Genomic DNA, 20,278 nt, shown 5'->3' with positions numbered 1-20,278 from the left:
ACCATGGTTACCTGCTGCTGCGTTTAGCGCGCGCACGAGCGTAGAAGGCTTCGTAGGAGTTGGCTTTCAGCTCGAGCGCCCTGGTAGCAAACTCTTCAGCCAGGACAAAATCCTGCGAGCAAAGAGAGACACTATTAATCTTGAATTCGCTCTCAAGCAACTCAACGGGAGACACCAGGGTTTACAGACGGACACCATTTTAGGGTGCTATAAGCATGGAAGTTGCTAAATCTAAACCCAGCACAGGATAAAACCCTGGGCCTTCTTTCTGTGCATCAATGTTACCTGACCTTGACCGGCTTGTGTAATCGCACAAGTTGAGCAAGGTTGCCTAAAGTTGTGTGAGGTAATCTTGTGTTTGCTGACCCCTAGTGTTCTTTATGTTGCAGTGATGCCTGGCGTGTGTTCAGTATTGCTTTGATAGATAGTTTTGGCTTAACAGTGTGTGTCTCAGTGAGTGTGAGAGAGAGAGAGAGGCTTACACTCATCTTTCGGCGACAGCGCGACAGGTTGAGCAGCACACACACTCTCAGCTGTGTGAACATCTTCATCTCGTCGCACGGAAACTTCTGGAGAGCCGACTGGTACGAGTGAGCGGCTTCCCTCACTTTACCCTGCTGCATACGCACACACGTACACACATCTAAGTATGTCACGCACATCATTAAACGTGCATACGGTGTGTGTGTCATGTACTGGGCGGTGGGTGTGTGTTACCTTGTATAATCGGTCTCCCTCCTGGATCAGTTTACTGAGCAGAACCATTAAGATGTCTGGTTTAGAGGTTGCCATAGCCCAAGTTGCTGGTCCTAAGCACACGCACACACGCACACACACGCACACACACACACACACACACACACACACACAAACATTTTAACGTCCCAGATTAACTCCTGGTAGAACGACACCGTGTTGAGCCTGAGGGTGAAGCTGTGTGGTGTTGCTGGTTGGCGTCTCTACCTATCTTGGCTCCCTTCTTGAGCAGAGCGATGACAGCTGAAGTGTTTCTGCAGCCGACCGCTCGGTCCAGAGGACGCATCCCGCTGGAGTCCACGTGCTCCACCGAGGCTCCGTGGTCGACCAAATACTGCACCTGACAGAATCACAGACGCAAAAATCTGTTAAACAAACTCAACAGAATGAATGAACGCCAACAAAAACAAAATAGACAGAATAAACTAAAACTTCAGGACACAAATGTTCTCAAACCCAACAAACCTAGAGACTCTACCATGTTAGGTTCCAAAGATAATGACAAAATGAAAGTGTTGCATCCACCAAAAAGGAAATGGGTATTTTGATTCTATGATTTTGGGTTCTAATGTTATATGTGGTTATAACAGCGCCACAATCAGGCGGACGGCTACCAACGTGGAATGGGTTCTTACGGACAAACACACAAACAAACAGCAATATGTGGTTACACACCACTTCTGGGTCACCACAGAAGGCAGCCAGGTCTAAAGGCGTCCGGCCGCTGCGGTCAGCGTGAGTGGTGGTGGCTCCTCGTTCCACCAGAGCTCTGACCAGTGGCAGCTGACCTTTGAGACACGCCCAGCTCAGTGCGGTCAAACCCTCTCTGTCTGCCTGATCGAGAGAGGCTCCTGAACAACACACACAGAGAGAGACATGGAGAGAATGAAGGAGAGACAGAGAGGGAGACACAGAGAGAAGAAGGAATGAATATACAATGTGTGTGTGTGTGTGTGCGTGTGTGCGTGTGTGCGTGTGCGTGTGTGCGTGTGTGCGTGTGCCTGTGTGTATACCCTGCTCCAGCAGCAGATGTGCAGTGGTCTCGTGTCCCTCTGAGGCAGCCGTCATCAAAGCTGTCCGACCCTGCTGGTCAATCATGTTAACCTCTGACCCGTGACTCAACAATAACTCCACCACCTGACAGAGAGAGAAAGAGAGAGGTAACGAGACAGAGAGAGAACAAGAAGGACAGATTGAGAGAGACAGGTATATTCCCATCAGTTCTGTTACTTTCTGTGAATCAACAGCCAACAAAATAAATCAATCAGATCAACATCATCATCAGTTTTTAAATGACTGAACTACCATATGAGCTCTGATCAGCTGCTTATGTGCTTATTACTTAATGAGGAGCCGGCACTGCCTGTGTGTGTGTGTGTGTGTGTGTGTGTGCGTGTGCCGCGTGTGCGCAACGTACACACCTGCCAGTGACCCCGTCTCACAGCACTGAAGAGTGCTGCGGCACCCTGCTTGTTGCCTTGCTCAAGAGCAGCTCCCTGATCCAACAGCAGTTTGCAGACAGCCAGTCTGCCACTTCCTGCTGCTGCGGTCAGAGCTGAGAGAGAAGAGGAGAGAGAGAAGAAGGGAGAGAGAGAGAGAGAGATGGAAAATTCGTTTAATGAACCGATAATTAGGTGCTAATTGTATGTGGTACTACAGTATTTGTAATAATGCTGTAGTATCTGAGTGATATAATAATATATTATATGAAATACCTCTTTATCTTATCACTTTCAGTAAGCACTTTTCAAAACTGGCTTCTATTTCCAGGTGCTAAGCAGTGTAATGTACAGTTCTCGTCAGTAGAGGTCAGTGCTGTGCAGATCCCTACAGTCTGCAGCCTGTACAGCTGGAGTAGGTAAGTAGTAGTAAAAATAAAGTAAAAATCTTTAGCCTACAATTTTCCGGTTTTCATTCAGTTCAATTGTAGCACCAATGATACTGCAGTATTAATACCAGCAGTGTAGCAGCACTGCTGTATTGCTAATAGTACGTATCACTTGTTATAGTACTGCTGTCCTTACTACCATACTACTACTATAACAGTATAATACAGCAGACTGCAGGAGTAGTAGCAGTAGTACTTATTGTACCTGTACTACAGTTTGTACCTGTCTCTCCCCACAGACTGTCAGGCATGTTGATCTCAGCTCTCTCCTCCTCTTCCTCATCTTCCTCTGGGGGATCCAGCAAGTATGACACTATCTACATACACACACACACACAGGCGCACACACACGCAAATTCATTTTAAAAATGCATCTGGCCATTCTCACTCCACAAAAGAAATGTTACAGCACATTAACATATCATGTGTGTGTGTGTGTGTTTACCTCTGTGTGGCCCATGCTAGCTGCTGCAATCAGAGCCTGTTGGATTGCCTGGTTTCTGCTCACCCCCCGCTGGCTGCAGCAGGAGGTACAGCTCCAGTCAGCACGCCTCATCAGGAAACGCAACGCCTCCAGGCGACCGCGCTGAGCCGCATGCACCAACACACAACGACCTGAGCTGTCCACATGACCCGCCTGAGAGAGAGAGGGAGAGCAGGGAAAGAGACAGAGAGAGAGAGGGATTGGAGGGGGAGAGAGAGCTTGAGTTTTACAGACTTTATTTACTGATCAGGTAGGTGAGCACTCTCTGTCTCTCCCCATGAATCAAATATGAATGTGGACAGTTCAATAAATCGGTAAGTTAAGAAGGCTGTGAATTATGAAAGAAGAATCTGGGAGACAATTTTTAAACTCTACTGTGAGAATTTGGCAAGGATACTGCTGCAGATCGATTACAAATCAATATCTTATAAATGTGTGATTGAAAGCAAGATCGCATAGAACTCCAAAATACCTACAACATAATCAATGAGCGGAAGAGTAAGAAAAGGCCTTCCTCTCTCTTGCTCTCTAGTACCCTCTATTACTATTTCTACTATTATAACTATTTATTAATATATTCATATAATTAGTATTATATCGTATCAGGGCATGAAGTATTAATTCCAGCAGAAATGAATCACTTAAGCTTCAGTGCACATTAGAGTTAGGAACATTAGGATTGAAGAAGCCTTCTGAGTATGAGTATTAGCACTTTGAGATTGTTTTTAACTATGAAAAGTGCTCTACAAATAAAATGTATTATTATTATTATTATGAAGTAATGTCATTATCATTGTACCTTAGCTCTGTGCTGACTCAGCATATTGACAACTTCCAGATGTCCGGCCGCTGCAGCGAATCCCATCGCGGTTATACCATCATGTGACTGAGCATCCACCTGGAAACAAATTCAAAAACAGAAACAGATTCTAATTGACCTAACTTATTTATTAAAATGTATTTCAATTCAAGTTTTGCAGTGAGTTAGCGTTGTAGTTTTGAATGGCTTGTGTGTGTACCTGAGCTCCGTGGTCGAGCAGCAGCGCAACAGCATCGCTGTGGCCGAGGTGGGCGTGGACACACAACAAGGGCGCGTTGTTGAGGACGTCGCTACAGTAATCCACATTAGCTCCGCCCAGAATCAGCAAACGGCTCACCTGCACAGGAAACGGAGTTAAGTTAAGACCCGCCGTCTTTACACTGTGTTTGTATGTACGAGTGTATGTGTGTGTGTGTGTTTTACCTTGATGTTGGGGGTGTAGAGGTTGCGCAGTGATGCAAGAGCAGGGTTCAGACTCTCTGTGCTGTACGACAGCCACAGCCCCTGGAGCACTGAGGAGGAAACCCCAAGCTTCTTACTCAGACCCTGAAGATACAACAAACACATAGCAACACCATGACAACCAAAGGTTAGAAAGTGCAAGTAGGGTGAATTACAAGCATGCGGTAGTAATCTGCGCGTCTGTGTGTACCTTGTAGATGTGAGCCTTCAGGATGTGATGCCCCAGCTCAAGTGTCTGTTGCCGGTTCAATTTCCCCTCTTGTCTGCAGAGCCAGAAGGCCAAGAGAGTGTGACCGCTCCTGGACAGACAGACATGCAGACAGACAGCTCAGTGAAACAGCTAGACGTCTTTCATCTGTACATTTCCATTTTAGGTCCGCCCTGTCCACGTACCTGGGGTCACAGAGGAACCTGTTGTCCTGCCCCTCCTCCCTCCACACCAACCATTCCCTGAAGGAGGCGTGGCTTAGCATTCGGCTGCCGTCGCTCCGCCGTACCAAGAAAGAGGAGAGCTGCTCCAGCCGCTGTGCAAACTCCGCCCACTGTAGCGTTCCTCCTTTCAGAGCTCCCGAATTCACCACCTCAAACAGCTGGAGGAGGAGTTTGTATTAGTATGAGTGTGAGTGTAGAGTTGAAGGTGACTGTGAGACAGGTGTGCACATACACACCTGCTGATCGGTGAATGGGTGCAGCGATGCCACAGTGACGTTGAGCAGAGGTAGAACTCTCTGGAAAGACGACTGGGTGGGGAAACGCATGTTGAGCTGCAGCAGGTAGACCTCTGCTAGACTGACAGGAACCACCTTCAAACACACACACACACACACGTTCACACAAACTTAATTTTCCCTTTACAACTTTAACAACCAGGTAAGTGAGCACAACAACTTATCTTACTACCAACAAAAACAAACCAAATGAGTGATGAACTAGTTAAGAAAGCAGGCTGATCAGAGTAATCACTTCTTCATCTCTCTCCCTCGCTCTCTCTCTCTCGCTCTCTTTGCAGCTCTCCCAACCCCTTTTCTTTCTTCCCTCACTTTTCTTCTATTCTTTATTCATCCTTCCCACCCTCCTGACCTTGAAGCTGGAGCTCTTGAGGACCAGGTATCCTCCCTCGATCAGGTCCAGGGTTAGTTTCAGGTACAGGTATGAGCCTTTACTCAAACTCTTCAGGTGGCCAATCAGCTTGGCCACCGCCGTATTGTCGAGGCGACCGTTGCTCAGCGACACGTTGCTCTGGATTTCGACACTGCTGTGGATGCGCTGCATCAGGTAACCCTGAGAGAGACAGACAGATTAGATGAGAGATGCGTTGAAGAGTTCATGAGGTACTTGATGAATTTGGCGTGCGTAGGGTTACCTGCAGATCCTGGTCTATGGCGTTGTTCTCTTCGATTTGGTCGAGAGAGATGTGGTGAAAAGGTAACGAACGAGTGATGTCCTGGTATAGAGACAGAGAGAGGGGGGGGGGGTGGGGAGAGAGGGAGAGATATAAGTCTTTGCTGCTATCAAAATTGTTTAAAAAGTTGTTTTAATTGGATATAAGTGTGTATAGAGGTGTGTGTGTGTGTGTGTGTGTGTGTGTGTGTGCCCACCTGCTGACTGGTCCTGACAGTGGTGATGACCTTTAACCAAGGAGGAAAGTTGTGGATGTTTCTAGACAGGAAGGAGGTCAACGTGTCTCCGTAGTCCGGCCGGTGAAACTCGGCCTCGTTCAGACCGTCAATCAGTATGATAAACCCCGCCCCCTCCACATGCAACTTCCTCTCTGGAAAGCAAAACAGAGTGAATCATGAAACAATAGAAACACCACAGAACAGAATCCATTCTCTAAAAGCCAGTAGAGAAAGGTAGGATGTGCTCGCACCTTTGTGGAGAGCGTCCAGCGGTTCCAGTATTCCTCTGCGGAGGGCAGCGTTTGGGTCCTGGATGCACGAGCGTAGGCTGAGCACGCTCTGCAGTGGTGGCGAGCGCTGCAGCAGCTCCCGGTAGGCCGACAGCTGGGGGGCCTCGCTCAGCATGGCCGCCATGTTGTGGATGAACTCGGGGACCAGGCAGGTGTGACAGTTGTCGGCCTGACAGACATGGTAGGAAACCACCTGGAGAGACAAATGGATGGACCCAAAGTTTGCACAGTTTGTGTATTATAGAAAAGGTTTGGACAGCAACAGAACTCTGACAAATAAATGATAAACCTTTAATGTGGGGTGAGAAATTAAAGCAAAGTGGAGTCCTGTCTATAATTTTCCTTTCAATATATATGAATTTATCAGTAATTCAGTGAAAATTCATCTATAAATGTGATTTAAAAGAGGATGATACCTGTGCTGCGAGCCTCCTCAGCGCTTCCTCTTGTCTCCTCTTCATCTCCGGAGTCCCTGGACAGCTTCCTCCTCCTCCTGCTCCACCTTTCTCTCCTTTCCCCAGGGAACCGTGGGAGAGAGACACAGCATGTCCATCTGGGCATTAGGGTAGGAGAGGAAGAACATCAGAAAAGGTCCACCAAGTCGCTTTTCCTGTTTCTTGTTGCTTTAGTGACATTTTCTATTCGCGGCTTCTCTGATGTACATTTTTATGTTTTATGCAGCAAAACAATGCAATGTGATTTAATTATACACATACATTACAAACAGGAAGAATTTAACGTTCCAATATTCTAATATTGGTTCTCTTACGTCTGGGCACAGTCTGGTTTCCAGTGACGGTCGTCCTCATTCGGTTCCCATGACAACTTAGTGCCACCAGCTGGGCTATGATGGCTGTTTTGCCAAAGCCCATGTTGCCAACAATCACGACGCCGCGACTGGTCGCTGGGTCATTGCTGCGGAGACAGGCGTCCACCTCCTGGAAAAGCCACTCCCTGCCGGAGAAGAGCCAGTTGGACGCCAGGCCGGGGACTTCAAAGAGAAGGGGCTTCAGGTTGAGCGAGGGAGTAAAGCGAACTAGAGGAGGAGGAGGATTTAAATTTTGTTTAATAGGATGCCACCTCTAAATTTGAGTGTGTTTAGGCGTATGGTCATTTACCTCTGTGCTCCTGTTGAGTTCGATTCACAGAATTCTGTCTGGGCATTCTGAGGGACGTCCGTGATGGAGCGTGTCTCTGCTGCTCATCGCGATGCGCCAGGTCCTCCAGGTGAGCTGAGCTGGTGGCTGGAGACAGAGGATTATAATATATCTCTAACAAATGTTCACCACACAAGAGATAAGAACCATTTTAGTGCTACCAGCACGTCAAAGAAACCAATCCTGTTCACTCTTACACGATTCTATGCTGATGTCATGTTGATGTCATTTTGCAATGATGTCATGATGTCCTGTTGTTTTGTTTTCACCCCGTTTGCTTTGGAAAGTCACAAAGTAAAAATACTAGATGACAGTACTTAAGTATGCTTTGGGAGGCTTTGTACTTAAATAAAGTAAAGTTTCAAGAAATCAGTTTTGACAGTAAATGGGTTTAATTTTTACTTTTCAATACTTAAGTACAGGTATATCTAAATATACCTTTATATATACATATATATATATACATGAGCAGCTAAATTAAATATTTCCCTTATGGGTTAAGTTTACTTGTTACTAAGTCTTGTGGCGTACAGGTAAAGTAACACAACGGAGACCCTGTGTTGTGTTCCTCCTCCACGTGCGTCACATTCTCCACCGCTAACCGCACGGCAAATTCTGCCACTTCACCGCCGCACGCAACTCTCGCGAGCTCCCACACGAGTAGCGCAGGACAAATGACGTCCAAGCCTCAAACAATGGGAAGATGCGGGTTATGCAGCGATAAACAGCTAAACATCCACACAGAAAGGATGCTGGTACAAATGTGCACGCCGATCCGACACGTGCCGGCTGAGGACCCAGTACAAACAAACTACTAAAAATCATAGGTGAATACACTACAGATATATTCTAGATTTTCAAAGATCACGCAGACTCAGCACAATTTTACTGAACTTGTTGGCTCTGTTTGAAAAGCAGGAGTGGATTAGAGGAAGTCTGATCTCGCCGAGTGGAGAACAGGCAGGATTTGCTGAGATTTTCAGAAGCCCTACAATCGGACTGAAACGCTAAATAAACGCAAACAAACCTTTCAAACAACGATTTGTGTTGACGGACGACACAAATGTAAGAAACTCACAACTCACCGGCAGTTAGAATGAATCTGCTCGATTACAATCCCAAAAAACAAGCAAGATCCTCGGCCATGCATGGGCCGCTACCCTGTGTGTGTATGTGTGTGTGTGTGTGCATGTTTTAACGGACGTCACACACATTGCTTCCTTCCTCTCCCAAAGTGCTTATGTTTAGTTTTTATGTGTGTGTGTGAGAGAGAGGGAGAGAGAGAGAGAGAGGGAAGCGGGCCATCTACTTCCTTCCTAACAGGAAAGAGTGTGTGGGAGGAGACGGGATAACATGTTCGCTCACTCATGCTAACACACACACACTTATCATCTTACCAGCAACTGAATTGGGGCGGGGCATGAGGTAAAGTGGGATGGAGTGGGTGGAGCCTGACGAGCGGGCGGAGTCATGACCTCTGTCCGGGTGGAGCTTGTTGAGGCTGTAGGTGGAGGCGGCCATGCTGTCCTCCATCTCATACACAAATCCTTCATTTATGTTTCCTGCCCCGACCACACAGGAGGAAGAGGACGAGGAGGTGGTCACCTTCGGCCGACCCCCCTGCTGCCACAGGTTCAGGCTGCTGCCATTGTAACCGTCGCCAAGATACTTGCTGTTGCACTCCCGCTCTCCAGCCGAATCGGCTGAGTAGCTCGTTAACGTTGCTGAAAAAAAGAGAGAGACGTTCACAAGATCACAGCAGTTTTAGGATTGTACTTTCTTACACTGGTTCCCTTAGTGACTCAGCAACTGGTGTGGCTCACAAATACCATTTCCAAGTTTACACAAACGTTAGCAAAGTTTACCAGTGAAGCATAATAAGTGCTGCTTTTATTTCACCTATTATACCGCTGTCTCTGCTCTCCAAGGTGGAGGTGGGGGAGGTGACGGAGACCTGGTTGTTGTTGTTGGCCTCCCCACCTGCAGGAGGCAGCAGTGTAGAGCAAGGGGAGGCGGTGCTGCTGGCCAGACTGGAGGATGGTGAGATCCTCTGCTGGAGAGAGCAAAGCTACAGTCTGAAATATGTTTGGGCCACAGCTTCTTAGTTTTAACCCCTCGCCTGCTCATGTGTAGGTACCTGTCCCTCGTCGTGAGGGTGGTAGGGCTCCCCTGCCTCCCCGCCTGCCACTTTTTCCCCCAGCAGGAAGCCCAGCCGCATCATCAACGCATCGGCTGCCTCGTCCACTGAGGGGGGCGGTCCCAGCTCCTCCTCCTCACCTGAACAGAGGGAGAGAGAGTGTTGAGAGAGCCAGGCTACCAATGATCCATTTCATGGAGAATGTTTACGGCAGGGGGTCAGGCTCTGTTGCCCTGGTAACCTAGAGCTCTGCCTCCCCCCACTAACCCCAGCACAAAGAAGAGGTGTAAATGTGTCTAATCAGAAGCGTGTGTGAATATAGAACTACATCACGTACTACTGTACACGTGTAAAAACGTGATTGATCTCCATTTTAATATATTCACTATCTTGACCCAAATATGCCAAGTGTAGGCAACCACAGACACACACACACACACACACACACACACACACACACAGGCATGCACACACAGCTGAAGAATGTAAGCCACAGCATGAAGAACTCATATTCTTTTTTTCCTATGACAGCCTGTAATTAAGGCTATAAATTGCTGACTCTTGCACTAAATACTAGAGGAGCATCACCACACACACACACACACACACACATACACACACAGAAAATGAAACCAACATGGTTTCATTCCACAACACAAAGAACTCCAGGAAGACTATGTACCGTGTGTGTGTGTGTGTGTGTGTGTGTGCGGCAAGTGGTCAGTCAATGACAGGGTACGTGAGTCGTTTTTAGAAGAGGAAAAACAAAATGGAAAGATGAGACACACACAGCAAAGACCCCGCCCCTTTTCTGTCTTAAAGCGGTAGTTGAGAATTTGCTGCATCCTCCGAGTTTGACCTGTCGACCCCTCGAACGTCACAAGGACGCTCGCAGGTGGACACAGTCCACAAAACCAACACGATTTAAGCTGGAGTAAGTGAAAAGAAAACATATTTAAAGGACGCGCACTAATACGCGTGTTCAAGGTTCAACGGTCAAGTGCGGTCTTTACCAAGGTTGTTGGCTGAATTTGGCTTGAGTGCTGTATTCATTGGCCTGTTAAGGTGAATTTAGGAAGAGTTGGAGTTAACAGTGCCTCCCTCCCTTCCCTCCCGCCCACAGCAGATACCACTGTGGATGAAATACGACTTATCCAGCCGGCATTGACGCACATTAACTTCAATGATTGACATGGCGAAGACTGAAGATTGTAGAGACAAACACTGAGGCGACCAGAAGTGCTCGTGTCCTGGAGTCGCCGCGTCTTCGATGGCCCCTCCCCAGCTGGGATGCCATTGGTTCATGCTTTGGATTCAGTGACGATCAATTCTCAATTTGCTCGCTTAGCCATGTGAGGGAGTGATAATTTTCTTTTGGAACTTCAAACGTACGATAATAAACATTGTTCTAAAGATCTAAAACTATAAACCACAATGCACATATGTCAAAATAAGGGATTTCTTGATATTTTGTCTGTCACACACTTCTCGAACGCCCAAAACCTTGATCCTGTACATAAGACAGTCGCAGGAGCGAAAGAGAGAGAGAGAGCGTGTCCTTCATCCTCACCTTCCTCTTCTCCTCCTCCTCTTCCTCCCCTCTCTGCTCCATCCGTGGGACGTTCCACCCAATCCCGACACAGATCAGAGCTCTCTTCCCGCGAGAGACAACAGCAGATGTAAAACAGCAAGCGCCTCAGGAGCGAGTAGGCATGGTTAACGACGATTGTTGGTGCGACATCGCCATAACAACCGCAGCCTCCCACCCGTCTCCATGGACGACGGCCGGCAGATCGCTCATACCGACACCACTTGACTCTCGAACGGGCACAGGCTTTCAAAACGGCCGCCGTACAGTCCATAGCTAGCTGCTGGCAGATTTCTGATTGGTTTAAAGTCTTTCCATGTAGTAGTGGGTGGAGTCAACACTTCAAAGGGCTGCTATTGGCTCAGAAAACAACAGTAACGATGAATGAATGACAGCAATGTTCTTTAACACTTTGTTCATTTAAATGCTGTTGTGTTGATGTTGTTGTTCCTCTCTCCGAAATCTTCTTTGCAACAGTCAAAAAAACTTTGATGACATCACTATCCAGTCTTCTTTTCTTGGTCCTGGGCTCCTCCTCCTCCAGAGCCAAGTGAGATAAGTACACAAAGGAGAGAGGGAGAGAAAGATGAAGGAAAGGCAGATGAAACTAAAAAACACTACAAGCACTACAGTTTTAACTCTTCTCAAGTGGAATGAATGCGGAAGACTTCAGCCAATTCACCGGTGATTCCACAATCCAGGCAGACTCGAGTCAACAGATGGATTCAGGTTTCAAGATGTTTAGAATCACAGCCAAACTCACGATCAGATCCCGGTGGTGATTTTCCCAAAACACCAAAGTCTGAATCATTCACATTCAGAGGTAGAGTTTCCTAAGACGGAGAGGAAGAGTGTGGCGAGTGAAGGACGACGTGGACGTGGAGTAAACCATCTTTTAAAACGCCGGCCTCTTCGGTTCGCCAGCATAACAGGCAAAGTTTCCAATTCTTCAGAGTTTTTCTTTCAACAGTCGAGTCTCCATATCTGGTCTGAGCTGAAACACGACCTCCCCCCTTTCCTCCTCTTGACTGCACGGCGAATGAAAACTCCCCTCCTCCAACCCAAAAAAAAGGGAAAAACACGGCAGAGTGCGCGCGCGTGAAGGAGGGAGTGAGAGAGAGAGGGAGAGGGAGAGAGAGAGAGAGAGAGGGGGACAATGAGAGAGAGGGAAAAAGTGGGACAGAGACAGAGAGAAAGAGGGACAGCCAGAGAGAGGGAGAGAGACAGGGAAAGAGACAGAGAGAAGGAGAGAAAGAGAGACAGTGGGAGAGAGGGAGAGAGAAAGAGAGAAAGAGGGGAGAGAAAGAAAGAGTAAGAGAGAGAGAGAGAGAGAGAGGGAGAGAGAGGGGGACAAGGTGAGAGAGGGAAAAAGTGGGACAGAGACAGAGAGAAAGAGGGACAGCCAGAGAGAGGAAGAGAGACAGGGAAAGAGACAGAGAGAAGGAGAGAAAGAGAGACAGGGGGAGAGAGGGAGAGAGAAAGAGAGAAAGAGGGGGAGAGAAAGAAAGAGTAAGAGAGAGAGAGAGAGAGAGAGAGAGAGAGAGAGGGAGAGAGAGGGGGACAAGGTGAGAGAGGGAAAAAGTGGGACAGAGACAGAGAGAAAGAGGGACAGCCAGAGAGAGGGAGAGAGACAGGGAAAGAGACAGAGAGAAGGAGAGAAAGAGAGACAGGGGGAGAGAGGGAGAGAGAAAGAGAGAAAGAGGGGGAGAGAAAGAAAGAGTAAGAGAGAGAGAGAGAGAGAGAGAGAGAGAGAGAGACAGAGACAGAGAGGGGGGACGAGAGAGAGAAAGAGATGGTGAGTGAGACAGAACGAGAGAGGGAGAGAGAGAGAGTTACATCTGTTACATGTGGAGCAGAGAGAGAGAGGCGTGGAGGGACGTTTGCTCCTTCTGACAAAGACTGAAGAATGTCTCAGGAGAGAAGAAAAGTTTGGTTTTCCAGGGACAAGTGTCCAAAAGCTGACCACAAACAAGCGCTAAGACAAAGATTGCAATCCAGCAGTCCAAGAAAATAAAGAGAGAAAACAGTCAGAGGCTCGACTCCCCACCCAGCCCACAGAACACAAGAATAAAAACAAAAACTAAACTTAATCGCAGAATGCTAGCTAACCACGACTCATTGCTGATCGCAGGTTTCGATGGGGTTCAAGCTGATTTGTCACAGCTGTACTCAGCCATTGTCGCTTACACAGATTTATGGCAAAGGCTCAAGCGATGTGATTTGATTTTTTCCAAGGTTATGGTCACGGTCACTTCAGGCAACACAACGGGAAACCCACACGTGTCTGAGCGGCTGGTGATCATAGGTGTACCTCTTTCTCGAGTTTTAACATTTGGTGTTATTGTGTGGAATGAGAAGAGGATTTCTTCACTCCTTCAGAACACCGAGCTCAGTAGAACGAAGCCATGCTGCGCGTTTGGACGGTTCTCACTCCCTTGCAAAAACAACAAATAACAAGGAGGGACTGAAAATATCGGTCACTTCTTCACGGCGAACGGTTTTAGGTTACCAGATGAAGGGAAGAGAACAACTTAATGAAAGAGTGGAGATGGAACCAGAGGGACAAGAGAGTTTTCCAGATGGCTGACCCAGACATCAGCTGTCATTCAGTGAGACGAGAGAGAGAGAGAGAGAGAGAGAGAGAGAGAAAGAGAGAGAGAGAGAGAGAGAGAGCAAAAATGAGGTGGTCTTTGCTGGTGACTTAAGGTTTTCTGGGTTCATGATTAAGTTTCTATTCCAGAGAGTTAGGAAGAGAGAGAGAGAGAGAGAGAGAGAGAGAGAGAGAGAGAGAGAGAGAGAGAGAGAGAGAGAGAGACCAGATGGTAATGTTTAAGACAAGTGTGTCAAGTCAACCCTGAGGCAGAGAGGCAGAGAAAGAGGAGAAGAGGAGGAGGAGATGAAAGGAAGGGAAAGAAACAGAGAAGAAGAGAGGAGAGGACAGGAGAGGAGAGGTGACGTGACGTTGCCAGGTTGTCGGTTTTCTCTCCATTGAGGCACACAGGGACAATCAAATAAAGGGTCAAGGGGAACAACCCCCCCCCTCCTTTCTGTTGTCAGACACTGTAACAGGACACAGCTGTGTGTGTGTGTGTGTGTGTGTGTGTATGTGTGTGTGTGTGTGTGTGTGTGTTAGAGAGACAGAATTTCTTTGCTTTCTCACCTTTTTGCTGTGTGATGGTGTAATTTGCTTGATTTTTTTCTCTCTAATTTGGGACGCCCCCCTGTGCCTCGAGCCCCACTCACAGCCAGGCGGGGGTGGGGCAGAGAGCCACGCCCCGGCCTCCGTGACACGCGTGGGCAGGAACGTCATACAAATACATGCTGCAATAATCTAACCTGGCGCCCTTAGTGCTTATTGTCAACATGTTACAGCCATCCAGAAGATGACCGTAATGCAACAAACAATTCAACAGGAGAAGAAGAGACTTGCTTTCACGCAAAACCGCAGCTGAAAGAGCAACACATGGTTCTGATCAGGTTCTGCCTACAGTCATGGACCATGATGCAAACTCGTAGCTTCTACGTGTGTACTTGTGTGTGTTTACTGTCTTTTTGAAAGCCCTTACTAAAACAGCAGGAAAACAAAACAGAACGCTCAATTAGAAGACAGGAAAAGAGAAGAGACAGAGAGGCAGACAAATAAACCTACCAGGCATTCTCTTGGTCAGTCGAAGGTTGAGAAGGGGGGAAGAGGGGAGTGAACGAGTGAATCCCTCCATCATGCTGACCTCTGACCCCTCTGACTCAATGCCACCTGTTCATAGAGAGAAAACCTCTCAAAGCATCTCACTGAAAACACACAATAAAAATCCTCTCACCACACACACACACACACACACAGGCACGCAAGCAAACACAAACACACAGAGGCACGCACGCAAACACACACACTCTGAGTACTGACCATTGTTGTGGTTCTTGCGGTTCTTGCCTCCGAGCAGCATCTTCAGACTATTCCGGAACATGATTCCTCACAACAGCACATTCATTCACCAACACAAACATCACACGCATACACACACACTTTCTGTAAGTACCCCGTAAAGACACACCTGCAGAGAGAACAAGAGAGAACAGATACACACACAGGCAGTTAGGGGATTGAAATTATAGCCTAATAAATATTCTAATTAATGGTTGCGGAGCAAAAGCGGATGGTTGCTTAGCAACCATCTTACAAGCCAGCAAGTTGGTGGTGTTCAAAAGTCACACTGCAGAGTGGGAATGTGAGAGTGTGTCACTGTGTGTGTGGTTGATTCACAGACAATTCAACTGCATTTCTGGATCAGGATTACAGCACACACTCATTTAAAATAGGAACACACACACACCTACAACATCAATAACACACACACACACACACATATACACTCACACAACTATAACTGTTATCCTGTGCTGCTTTGTATAGACCTTTAATTTTTATGAAAATTATATGAATTTGATTTTGAATAGACTGCATGTATGTGTGTGTGTGTGTGTGTGTATCACTTCATACAGGGACATGTTTACACAGCTCACAACACAGCTCTCTTGCACCTCCCCTTCCCGTAAGCTGTGTGTAAACACAGCCACATAACCTGTGTGTCATTCATGACCTGATGAGAAGTCAAACTGAAGAGACACGACAGCCCGCACGAGCACACACACACACACACACAGAGAGAGAAAGAGAGAGAGAGAGAGAGAGAGAGAGAGAGAGAGAGAGAGAGAGAGAGAGAGAGACACACACACACAGACAGAGAGAGAGAGAGTGAGGGACACACAAACAGAGAGAGGGACTCTTCATCTCAGCGTAAGAATTCAGCACAGAAAGCACGGAGCACACAGCAATGAAGCTAACAGCTTAGCAGACTGTGTGTGGGAGTGTGTGTAATGTGTTTCAGTGTGCTCAATGACAGACAAGGCCTGGGATTCAGTCTACAACCATGCATGCACGCACACACACACACACACAACTGATGGTGTGTGTCTAGAAAAAACAAAGGTCGGCTTTCTATGAAGTCAGTCTAGACTAATTAGACGGAAAACAGAGCAAGACTGTCTGCTTGTCTCTGCCTCTGTCTCTCTGTCTCTCTGTCTCTCTGTCTCTCTTCTCAGGCAGACAGAATACAGACAGACAGACAGGCAGACAGACAGACAGAGAGACAGACAGACAGACAGACAGACAGACAGACAGACAGACAGACAGACAGGCAGGCAGACAGACAGACAGACAGACAGACAGGCAGGCAGGCAGGCAGGCAGGCAGGCAGGCAGATCAAAAATCAAAAAGGCAACAAACTTGAAAGTGACAAATTCATGGCAAATGAATGAATAAAGACAATGTAAACATAATAAAAGCACTATAAACACACATAAGACATACAAACAAGGTAAGGAGAACAAAGTCACCTGTGAGGCTGTGAAGTCTGTGCCAAGCCAAATAGTGAACCCCCAGCAAATAACCCTGGAGAACACGCCTCTGACGCTGACATGTCACGATCTTCTCACTCTATGCAAACACATCTGAACGCCTACTGAAGTCACATTTACAGCTTTACACCATTTGGGCCGGCAGACAAAAAGGGCAGACCCATGAGCCATGAGATGTTAGCCGCAAAGATGAGCATTCTACCCTTCTTGACACCACAGAGTAAAAAATCGCTATCTTCCACACCCCTGCGTTTGAGCTTCAGCGAGACTGGATTTATGACACAGACTTGTCGTAAGCGTTTGTCCTGCGAGGGGTTAAACATCATCACGAAGCGTCTTCGCACCTGTCCATCCTGCTCACAAAGAGTCAGTAAAGTGTATTTAGCATCTTGATCGTGTTTACTCATTTGTGTGAGCTTTGCTGCCGTTGACACAACCTTGTTTACCGTAAATGGCGAGGAGTTGCGTGGCTGATATGAGGTTTGGGCGCGAGTGGAACAAAGAGGCTTTACTGGATTTGACTGGAGCTCAGGGTGCAGCTGCTGACCTGAATGTAAACAACATGCAAATTCACTTCAAATGATCCCACGGTCTCTCTTCATGTCTGTGTGTGTGTGTGTGTGTGTGTGTGGGCAGAGCAGACATCCTTTTCTCCTTCAACATCCTCCAGGAGCATCAGATGCCCCGAGGCCTGTTAAAGAGGCGGGGATCGAATCCGACAAGTGGTGTAAATTCGTTCGATCCGTTCATGAACGTTGCTTTGACGCGCCACGACATGTGACGATCAGCTGTGATGAGGCGGGGTGCTCTCTCTGTCACCATGCTCCACCGTAAAGAAGAAAGAAAGTGAAAGTGTGCACCGTTATCCCCTCGTGTATACAGAGAAGGACAGGCACAAAAGGGGGACACAGCGTTCCCAGTATTGATCCTTACTCATGTGACGGGTTGCTTGATTGAGGAAATGCATGTTGAGCTTCATCATTCAACTTTGACTTCTCCTTGGTGAGCACACACACACTGGACACAAATCCTATCTCTCTTCTCTCTCTTCCTCCAATTTCTAATTTCCTGTAATCTTCCCTGTAGACCTTCCCTGTGCTCATCCATGTACAGGAAGTAAGTGTGTGTGTGTGTGTGTGTGTGTGTGTGTGTGTGAGAGAGAGAGCGAGAGAGTGTGCGCATGTGTGAGAACTCACAGAAAGTTCCTGTAAACGAACAAGCGGAAGGGCAAAGTCCAACCTTTTGCTCCTCCATCAACTCACTTCATTCCCTTTATAAGCCATTAAAAGTGGCCCCCAAGTGGCCATATGAAGAATTACAACATTGAGGACGTCCCTCTCCCATGGAATCCTGAACGCATTCCTCTCCGCGCGTGGCGAAAATCTGCTGTGGTCATAATTGAAAAACTATCTGAGAGAATTCCAGGTGGAAATTCTACACAGGAATGGAAACTTTAGAGAAGAGATTCACAATTTCCTCCCTTTCTAATGCTTTTTCTGCCATTGTTGACTTCTTCTATAACGCCCTGCAACCTACTGGGACTGGACACTTCCTCACACGTCTCTAAATCGCGAAAGAGTCGCGTGCAACACATCCCATACACTCCTCTTGATCACGTGTACGCATGCAGCTTAATTTAATTCTTTCCTTTAATTGCAGTGAGGGCAAATACTAAGAGTATCCATTTCATGTGAAGGCCGCATCGGGAAACACAACCCAGGCATTAAATGATTCACTGCCCGTAGAGACACTGTCTGCCCACAGGAAGTCAGTGTGATAGGCAGCGCTCACACACACACACACACATATTGTACACTCACACTGATATGGGCAGTATTTATACAGTATGGATTGCATCTATCTGCTATTTTCATGTAGTGTGCAAAATGATTTAACGTTCAAAAAAACCGTGAATCCTAAATCACTTCATATCCTAAATGAACACGTTTATATAATTCATAATGTTTCTTGCAATACTTTCACATTGAACTGAATATCGTTATGTTGTGAATTCATTTTAATTAGCAGCGCTGGCGAAGAGTGAGTGATCTAATTATGATCATGAGGGATGGGGTGGGAGGGATTTTAATCAGAGCGGAGTTAAGACCAGACCCTAAACTACAGGGATAGACAGATTAACGCCGGATTATGCCCATCTGCACCGCCTGCCGTCTGGGGGACAGAGTCCAGCTGGCGACTTGTAGCACAAAAAACGATCGGAGAAAGAATCCACGACTGAAAATAATCTGCGACAGCCTGACAAAGGGGGAGTTGCCTGGCTGCCCTTGAGCAAGGCACAAAATCCATATTTGCTCCAGTGAAGTGTCCCATACTTATTTATGACCATCTTTGAGAGTCTAGATAGATAGACACACACACACACACACACACACACACACACACACAGAGCCAGCAGAATGATATAGATTAATAGCAGACACAGATAATCCCCTCATTTCCACACAAAGGCTTTCTGTTTCCTGCCAAAACAACCGTCAGCCCTCCAGCATGACCAATAGGAATAGAACCTGGCAGAAACCTGGCAAAAAAAAGGGGTAGAAACCAAACTGGGAGAGGGCGGGAAAACTAAGACCCTTCTCTCCCTCACACACACACACACACACACACACACACACATTGACAGCACAGCGAGATGCGTAGCAGTACAATCATAAAACCAAAACAACATCATCTTCATGCCTTATCTACAGAATCAGTAAGATGTATCGCCATGGTGATGTTTCATGGAGAGTTTAGGGGATCATTGACAGTCAAGTTTCTACGGTACTCGGTGATGTGTTCAGGACCAGAATGATGTATACTGTGGTTCTACGGTCTGTAACCATTTTACATCAACTCATCATTTGACTCATTGATTGTATTGTGTTGTGTTTACAGTATGCAAACCTTTCCTGTACTTTTGTGTATTATGTTGACACCTGGACTGCTAAGAAATTCCTTGTACTTGTTACTCTGTGAATACATTTGCTTGACTCACCAGTGGGCTACAATATAAAAAGAACATTTTAAAGGTGTATTTTTAAATGCAGCAGATAAATCTACTATTACACGTGCTGCTACTACTAGTGCAAACAATAGTAATAATAATTTAATGTGATGCAATGATCATTATTGTAGTATTAGCGTATGAGTGTTAAATACACTACAGCTACTGTGACATGGGAGGTAGACTAAACGCTCACGCACGCACGCATACACACGCACACACCCACACACACGCACACACCCACACGCAGGCACGCACAACCACACTCACCACGGTGTTAATTTATCTTCTTTCCCCCCTCTCCCTTACTCTCTCCCTTACACTCACACACTCACACACACACACACACGCACGGAAAATAGGCTCCGTACCTCGCGCGTCCTTTCTTTCAAATCACCGGCAACGACAGGACATCAGCCCGACAGACGGTAGGTGAGTCGTTTACGGTCGGGTTAATGTAGAGCCCTCGGCGTGTTTTCTCCGGTAAATTCCCGGTACAAGCGAGCACGGTTGTTGTGCGTGATGCTTCCCAACTGCTCATCCATACCGGGTATTGGTAATTCCTCATCGGCCGTCGGATGGCGTTATTATCGCCATTATTCTCCTCCGTCCGGTGAGCACGAGCTGTCGTCCGAGAGATCCGGTGGCACGAGCC

At 47.1% G+C, this 20,278-nt stretch overlaps 1 protein-coding gene across 5 annotated transcripts in view; it reads right to left on the bottom strand.

Annotated features, from left to right (window-relative positions):
• The window catches only part of tanc2a (tetratricopeptide repeat, ankyrin repeat and coiled-coil containing 2a), a 23,990-nt gene extending 3,712 nt beyond the window's left edge, over positions 1–20,278 (bottom strand). The window contains exons 1-28 of one of the 5 annotated variants that reach the window (XM_076142811.1): positions 19,995–20,278; positions 15,106–15,253; positions 14,851–14,955; positions 9,614–9,753; positions 9,376–9,529; positions 8,874–9,200; positions 7,438–7,563; positions 7,089–7,355; positions 6,736–6,872; positions 6,281–6,512; positions 6,009–6,181; positions 5,774–5,854; positions 5,491–5,691; positions 5,079–5,213; positions 4,804–5,000; positions 4,601–4,709; positions 4,372–4,494; positions 4,148–4,285; positions 3,928–4,026; positions 3,090–3,281; positions 2,868–2,961; positions 2,178–2,311; positions 1,770–1,893; positions 1,432–1,607; positions 964–1,096; positions 718–809; positions 483–617; positions 12–112 (exon numbers count right to left, since the gene is read on the bottom strand). In XM_076142811.1, the coding sequence (XP_075998926.1) occupies positions 12–112; positions 483–617; positions 718–809; positions 964–1,096; positions 1,432–1,607; positions 1,770–1,893; positions 2,178–2,311; positions 2,868–2,961; positions 3,090–3,281; positions 3,928–4,026; positions 4,148–4,285; positions 4,372–4,494; positions 4,601–4,709; positions 4,804–5,000; positions 5,079–5,213; positions 5,491–5,691; positions 5,774–5,854; positions 6,009–6,181; positions 6,281–6,512; positions 6,736–6,872; positions 7,089–7,355; positions 7,438–7,563; positions 8,874–9,200; positions 9,376–9,529; positions 9,614–9,753; positions 14,851–14,955; positions 15,106–15,166 (3,986 nt within the window). In that variant the 5' untranslated portion in view covers positions 15,167–15,253; positions 19,995–20,278. Of the gene's footprint in view, positions 1–11; positions 113–482; positions 618–717; positions 810–963; positions 1,097–1,431; positions 1,608–1,769; positions 1,894–2,177; positions 2,312–2,867; positions 2,962–3,089; positions 3,282–3,927; positions 4,027–4,147; positions 4,286–4,371; positions 4,495–4,600; positions 4,710–4,803; positions 5,001–5,078; positions 5,214–5,490; positions 5,692–5,773; positions 5,855–6,008; positions 6,182–6,280; positions 6,513–6,735; positions 6,873–7,088; positions 7,356–7,437; positions 7,564–8,561; positions 8,837–8,873; positions 9,201–9,375; positions 9,530–9,613; positions 9,754–11,183; positions 12,473–14,850; positions 14,956–15,105; positions 15,254–16,595; positions 16,669–19,994 lie in introns of those variants that run through there. The other 4 variants (XM_076142812.1, XM_076142809.1, XM_076142810.1 and 1 more) reach the window with 4 other exon arrangements.

Source organism: Genypterus blacodes, unplaced genomic scaffold, assembly GCF_046128005.1.
Source record: "Genypterus blacodes isolate CSIRO-AG114 ecotype Tasmania unplaced genomic scaffold, CSIRO-AGI_Gbla_v1 ptg000022l_1, whole genome shotgun sequence".
In the NCBI taxonomy this organism is placed as follows: Eukaryota; Metazoa; Chordata; class Actinopteri; order Ophidiiformes; family Ophidiidae; genus Genypterus; species Genypterus blacodes.
This window is presented reverse-complemented; position numbering and strand designations above follow the sequence as displayed.